This window comes from Acanthisitta chloris, unplaced genomic scaffold, assembly GCF_000695815.1.
Source record: "Acanthisitta chloris isolate BGI_N310 unplaced genomic scaffold, ASM69581v1 scaffold23913, whole genome shotgun sequence".
NCBI lineage: Eukaryota > Metazoa > Chordata > Aves > Passeriformes > Acanthisittidae > Acanthisitta > Acanthisitta chloris.
Window position 1 is genome coordinate 1 of NW_008665724.1, and position 7,256 is coordinate 7,256.

Here is a 7,256-nt window from a genome sequence, read left to right on the forward strand (position 1 = left end):
TCGGGCTCCCCCAGCCCCTCGGGACCCCGCAGATGCTCGAGTCTCTGCTGCCCCGCGCCCCCCGTTCCCCCCCGGCATCACCCCGCAGTTCGCCCTGCCTGGCTCCCCAGGCCTGGGGTGCGCGGAGTGGGTTGGAGGACACACACACAGAGGTGTAGCAGTGTGTTCTGCAGCTGCCAAGCTTCCCCCTGCCCGGGGTGAGGATCCCCAGAGCGCGGTGGGGTGATGGACACAGCTGGAGGGAGTGAGGTTGTCACACTTTGAACAGAGGCTCGAAAAAAGCACACACCTTTAATGTTGGGGCCTGGCTAGCTGAGGAGCTGTAACTTGAGCAACAGTTAAAGGAATGCTTAAGCAATTAAAAACAAGACACAGAAAGTAGGTCTTGCTGACCTTGTTTCTATCTTCATGCATTCCTGTGTCTTCAATCCAGCACTTTACAATGGTCTTGTCTTCTCCTGCTGCCAGGGCTCTTAGGTTTGGTTTAATTTGACTGTCTTACAGGTAAGTCATTTTGCTAACAAGCTAGAATAGTGCTGTTATTTAGATTCTCATAGACACTATGTAATCCTTGCTATCAGTTTCCCAGGATGTGAGAGGGGGATGCAGCTTCAAATTGTAACCTATCATAAGTAAGAATTGTAAGCATTGACAAGTGGAGCAACCAATCCAAAGCTGTGTGATCAGCACGTAGCTGCATGCACAGCAGACTTTATACTATAAATACTGTTAGGTGCCCAAAATAAAGTTGGCTATCAGAGCATCATATTGGTGTGCTGTAGTCCCTCCCTCACAAGGACCCCAACACTTTAAGAGTTATACAAAACAGCTTTATTAAATCACCTGATTACAAAAAAATGGAAGGTAAAGAAATCAAAAATTATACCAAAATTCACATCTGAGGAAAGGAGACATTACAGCAGGATGCTGGGGAAGCTCAGCTCAGCTGTTGGAATGCTCTGGTGGCTCTGTGGTGACTGTGTTCCAGGTCACTCATATCCCCCTTAGAGCTGCACAGCAGAGCCACCACAAAGGGAAAGGGCAGACAATGTGCCAAGCTGCTGCACAGCTGCACACCAAGCACCAAACATGTGTCTTTGGAAGGAAATAGTGAGTATCCCGCAGTGCTCCCAACATTCCAGTCATCTCAAGCTCTTTTTATGACCAAACTAAAAGCCAAAATTAACAGTGGCTTCATGTTAGCTCAGACTGTGTTAACAGAAATTTCTATGTGAACGCTGGAGAAGGAATCTAACTAAAGTGTGTTGCTGCTTTGATTTGTAGCTTTGAGCAAGTGGCATCGTGGATCCCTCAGTCTGATCCCTGTTCCTCTGCAAAGAAGGGAACACTGCTCTTCCATAAGGGTCTCCTGAGAGCTTCTTCCCAAACCAAGAATTCAAGTTTGTGAAGCATTTTGACAGTGAAGACTGTTGTATAAAAAATATCCTAAGATTCTTTAAAGTAGACCAGAGGTTGTCAGACACCATCCTGAGAGAGCTTTAAAGCAGCCAGAAAGTCCATAACCTTGGGAAGCAGAGTGAAAACCCCAAACACTCACTGCCCCCACATTTGGCTTAAGTTTATCCCAAAGAAATTCAACTCCCAACACTCACTGAGATTCACATGGAAACAAACTGGACTTCTAATGAACTCTACACATTACTATCACGTCAAAGCAAACCTGACTCTAATTTGCTAGAACAATCAACTCTGTATGTACTTATTTCTGTCTCTTCAGGGAGAGAAACACTCATGACAATGTCCTGGGGTGGAGGAGGAGGAGGCACTGCAGCCATCCAGTGAGCAGAAACCTGCCAGCACAGCTCCAGTGCCTCCTCCCGACAGCAGGAGACGCTCGGTACAGCAGGTGGAAGACTTCCAGCAGCGCAGAGCCGGCGGCAGCGGATCCTCTTCAGGAGTGCTCGGCGGGGCCTGCCCCGTGCCCGTTCACGTGAGGGTGTGATGGAGTCGAGCTCTGGGAGGGAGCAACGCTCTGCTCTGCTGTGGCAGCTGCCAGAGGCATGGAGAGGCCCTCGGGGGACAGCGTAGCAAAGTCTTCTCTCCAGTAGGCTTCGCACAGGGGGAGATCATTGCTGTCACACAGACTGTAGCTTTCCAGAACAAACAACCCCAGTCAGGAGGGAGCAGGAGAGGGAACAGAGGAGGGGAGGGATGGAAAGGGTGGGGGGAGCAAGACAGAAGCAAAGCATTAAGAAAATGGTAAAAAAAATGCTCATGGATGTAAGGTTTGTGTTCATCAATTCGTCACAAGGTGTGTGACACTGACCTTCCCTAAGACACCCCTTAAGAGCTGGTCTTGAGCCTCAGACTCCCCAATTTCAGAGACAAAACTGTTGCTAGAAACTGAAACAGAGGCTCAGCTCTAACCCAGACACTCCAAGTCTCTGAAAAGATCTGGCTTGAAGTCCTGGCACCCCCAAATATGGAAGTTCTGCTACTCATATGAGTGAGACAAGGACCTCACTGATAATTTTACTTGCAATTAGATCATGACCTATGTGAGGGGAAAATAATAAATCCTGCTCTAAACTCAAGTTCAGAAAAAAAGCAGCTACAATTGTTTTGGGGCCTGTCCCTTTCCCAGTAAAGAAGAAACCTATTTGCACTCTTGCCCTTTCAAAAAAGTGCTCCACATGTTTGGGTCTTCTATTGAAGCTTTCCAGCCTGGTTATAAAGCACTGACAGCTCCTGCCTTTTCCCAAACAGCCTGAGCTAAGTGTTCCCAGCAGCAGCTGGTTGGATTCCAGCACTGTACACTACTGAGCTGGATGAACCAGCAGTATGGGAATGTAATGTTTTTAAACAACTGCCTGATTCTTGCCTGTGCTCTGAGGAAAACACAATGTGCAAGGGCCAAAACTAAAAAGAAACATGGAAGAAACTAGAACAAAGCCAACACAAATCCCAAAGAGAAGAAGGAGCTGCACACACAAGACACCCAAGACAAGGTGAGTGCTGGAGCAGGAAGCAGCTTGCAATCAGAGAAAAATAAACCCAGTGGGTCCAAGTGATTTTGTTGTTGCAGCTTTATTTACATTTGTAATGTATGGATTGATGCTTTAGGGAAATATTTCAAAGTGTAGAAATATGAGACAGTTCAAATTGCACAAACATGAAACATGTGAGATCTAACCCCACACTCAAGACAGCTCCTGTGATCTCAGAGGAGGGAGCAATGGAACACAAAGGCAGGTTTGGGGTTAGGATGAGAGAAGCCAAGCTGGGCTTGGAGTTACTGCTCTGGGGAACAAGCACACAAAGCACTAGTTGCAAGCTGAGCTCTTTTCTGGCAGAATCACCCACCTGGCATTGCAGGGGAAGTGAGAAGGCAGTGGATATAGGTTTTATATCTGGGGCTTTGTAAAATCCCTTGGAGGATCAGCCCTCCACACAGTGAAGCTGAGTTCAGTGAACAGAGACCTTCAGGAGTGAACCAGAACTAAGACTCCTGTTCTGTCATAGACCTCAGGCCATGGTTTCCAAGGAGAACCTGACCACAGCATCTACCACTTCTTGGCAGGGGAGTTACTAACAAAGGTGTAGCTGCATCACAAGTGTAACTGTTGCTCCTGCTGTCTCTGTTAGGACAGTTCCAAAAGTCTAAGCTCCATCTCTCAGGTAAGACTCCTCAAAAGTCAGGGCCAGTGAGCAGCTCTGCACAGCCCCCCAGAGCCCTGGCCAGGCTGCTGCTCTGCCCTTTGGGGGTTTCTCAGTGCTTGGAAGGGACTTTGCTGCTCCCCCTGAGGCACACAGCCAGGTGCAGAGGGACAGCTCTGGCAAACAGCTTGAACACAGGGCAGGAAAACAAAGACTCCTTCAGAATAATCTCCTTGGTTTTACTTTCAAGGACTTGCTTTAGGGTCTCACCAAAACCCCCACATGCACATGACAAGCCTGGCAGACATCTGACCTTACAACTGAGACACATCCCAGGGCTGCCAGGACAGCAAGGAATTAATTCCTCTTTGGGGGCAAACAGGCTGTTGTGTTTACAGCCACTGAAACCCAACTGTGATGTAACAGAAACCTTTTCTCCCCATGTTAGACAATAAGAGTAAATTAAAAATATCATAGTACTCCAATTACAAAAGGACTTGGAATAAATCAGTTTCTTCTTTACACAGACACAATTTCTTTGGTGCAGAGAAAGGCAGGAGAGAGCACAGGAAGGAAGTGCTAAAAGCAAATGGCTAAGTGCTACATGATAACAGGTTTCAGATCAGCTTTGCAGAGTTGCCAAGTTTCCTCACCTCATGACCAGTAACAGCACAAAGGCAAATCCATCAGAGATACACCAACACTTGTGCTTCCATGTTAATTCTGTTGGGAAGGGTTTACATGGCACCTGGTGCCAGGCAGGTGCACAGACCATGCCAGCATGGTCTCAGTCCAAACCTGGGAGCCACCAGACACAGTGGTGAGTGTGGTGACAGGGGAGGGAAGGACACCTGGCACACATGAGGCAGTACCATCCCACACCACATCCCTTTGGATGCAACTCTCTGCTCTGTGCTGTGAATCAGCACCTGGACAGGTGCTTGGGTTTGTGACCACCACTCTTCAGTTCTGAGATATTTCTAGGATCCCTTGACAACCCCCCAAGAAATGAGTAATGTCTGAAAAGCAACTGTAAACTTTTACCTCTAAGCTATGTCATATTAATACCTTTTTACTCTTAAAATATATATTATTACTCATAAAAAATGGCCTTACTTTCAAAGATACTGAGCAGTCAGGGGTTTAGTTGACTTAGGTGGGGTTATAGGCATTTTTAGAAAAGGCAAACACAGGCAACCTGGTCATTAAAAATTTAAATATTATTTTTTTACAGTTAGGTTTCTGTTTAAAAGTCCTAGAATTATTGCACTGACTTCACTTAGCTTGGACAGTGCAGCCAAAATAATCAGGTTTGTATCTGTTTTCTCCTGCTTTCATTTACTGCATCATCCACTAGAAGTGCTGGAGTGCATAACCAAAAAAAAAAATAAAGTGTCTGAATTCTCTAAAATCTGTTTGCTAAGGAAGAGGTTTTTTAAAATATTAAAAATTCCATAAACAAACCAGTAACAAGTCATTATTCCTTAGAAAATCCTATCACAATACTTCATAATTCAAGGAAACTGAGCAGGTTAGTTTGCTCCTTTCTCCCCCCAGCAGGACCAGAGGCAGCTGGGGGCAGGGGACTAGGAGGGAGAAGGCACAGTGTGACCTGGTCACTTGTGAAAGGACTCACCACGAAGGTGTGGTGACATCTAACATTAGGGTCCAGCTCAGTGAGCTGCTCTGTGCAGGGAGAGAGCCAGAGGCTCCTTCACAGGGATTTCCCCCATGGACAATCTCCTTTTCTAATGTCTACAACAGAAGCCTAAGTAAACTGTCAGGTCTAAGATGCTGTGAACATCTCCTTCACCAGGACATTTATATCCTGTAGAGTACCTACAAGAAAAAGGTAGTTGCTTTAATTGCACAAAAAAAAGTTTGACCTCATTAAAACTAGGAGTGAAAATTTTCTGGGGAACGTTCTCAACTCCTATACTCAGGGCTGTTTGTGTGGACTAACCACCCCAAGAGGGCTGGAGTCACAAGGCAGAGTTTGGGGTTTTTTTCAGGCACTGCCCTATTTGTACCTGGAAGAGTAATATTCTTCTTCTAGCTCGTACAGGTCAATGGAGATCTCATCCCTCAGTGCAATCAGCTTCTTGTCACACTCCTCCTGCAAACTCTTGAGCTGCTGGTTGCGCTGGTTGATGGCTTCGTTCACAGAGGGGAAATCATTGAGGATCAGGAACTGCTTCAGGTCAGACACAAGTTTCATCAGGGACTCCCCAGCTCGGACCTTACAGCAGGGAGGGAAACCACAAATCACATCAGTGCTCTGCTCAGTTCCAAAACAACATCTCCCAAGCTGCTCCTTCAGCCCAAGCCTTGAGTTACAAACTCCCACACGGAGAGAATCCTGCAGCTGACGAGTCAGGCTGCACAGCCTCTCCAGGCATCAGATGACTCTCCCAGCATCAGCCCTTTAGGGTGTTATAAAGGCCCACCAACAAACCAAACAACACCTGAAGGATGTGCTGCCCCCAGGCCTGGCCAGCTCAGTGCTACTCACAATGTTGGCAGCTCTCACATGCATCTCATAGTTGTCTTGTTCACCCTGCGTTGCTCGAGAAACTTGGGTTTCATCCTCAATCTAAAGAAAAAAGGACACATATCCACATTTACCTATGTGAAATCATGACAGATAGTTACTATGTTATAAGGCATCTAATTCCAGTTCAGTTCACTCCTGGAATTGCTGGGGTGGCCTCTGGGCTCTACAGCACCCACATATCACCTTAGCTGCCCTCCCTGCTTACTTCTGTGGCTCTCCCTGGTTCAGGAATATCTCAGGGTGGCCAGGAGCAGCTGGGGAGGGTTGGCTGCCACCTGCCTTGGGGAAAGGACCCTCCTCCCTCATGGCTGTCCTTGAAGGAAATGGGGGAAAAAGGATTGGAGCACCTTATCTATGGAAACAGACTGAGAGCATTGGAGCTATTCAGCCTGGAGAAGAGAAGGTTGTGTGGAGACCTCATAGCACCTTCCAGGATCTGAATGGGCTACACAGAAGTTGGAGAGGCAGAATAATCTGCAACAGCAGTGATAGGACAAGGAGTAATGGGTATAAATTGAAACAGGGGAAATTTAGATTAGATATAAGGAAGGAATTGTTCCCTGTGAGGTGCTGAGGCACTGGTACAGGTTGCTCAGAGAAGCTGTGGCTGCTCCATCCCTGGGAGTGTTCCAGGCCAGGTTGGATGGGGTTTGGAGCAACCTGGGCTGGTGGAAGGTGTCCCTGCCCATAGCAGGGGGTGGAACTGGATGATCTTTACGGTCGATTCCAACCCCTTAACATTCTATGAAAGCTAAAGCTCCTCAAAAATCCTATGGACTTCTACGTATATGAGGTTCTATGAAAGGATCCTCTATGAAGGCTCCCTCTTCCCTCAAGGGCTTTCCTTTCCCTCACCCTTTGGGGACCCTCAAACCCTCCCCATATCCTCTCATCCTTCTGGGACCCCCAACCCTCCTCTCCCAAACCCTCCGCACCCCTGACGCTCAGCTCCCCCTCAGCCCCACCTTAGCCGTCTTAATGATTTCCGTGAAATTATCCATAATGGACTTGACATCATCCTTGAGGCGCTTATTGTACGACTGCAGCAGCGTCTCCTTACTCTGCGGCAGCACCCGCTGCTGCG

The 7,256-nt window shown here is 47.4% G+C and overlaps 1 protein-coding gene across 1 annotated transcript; it reads right to left on the reverse strand.

Moving 5' to 3' along the window:
- Positions 1–1,898: 1,898 nt before the first annotated feature.
- Positions 1,899–7,251, reverse strand: MED22 (mediator complex subunit 22; the record flags this gene model as incomplete). The annotated part of the gene is made up of 4 exons (XM_009071864.1): positions 1,899–2,111; positions 5,649–5,857; positions 6,131–6,211; positions 7,138–7,251. Coding segments are annotated over 4 exons (603 nt in total), but the record flags the coding sequence as incomplete, so codon positions are not given.
- Between the last annotated feature and the right edge of the window lie 5 nt (positions 7,252–7,256).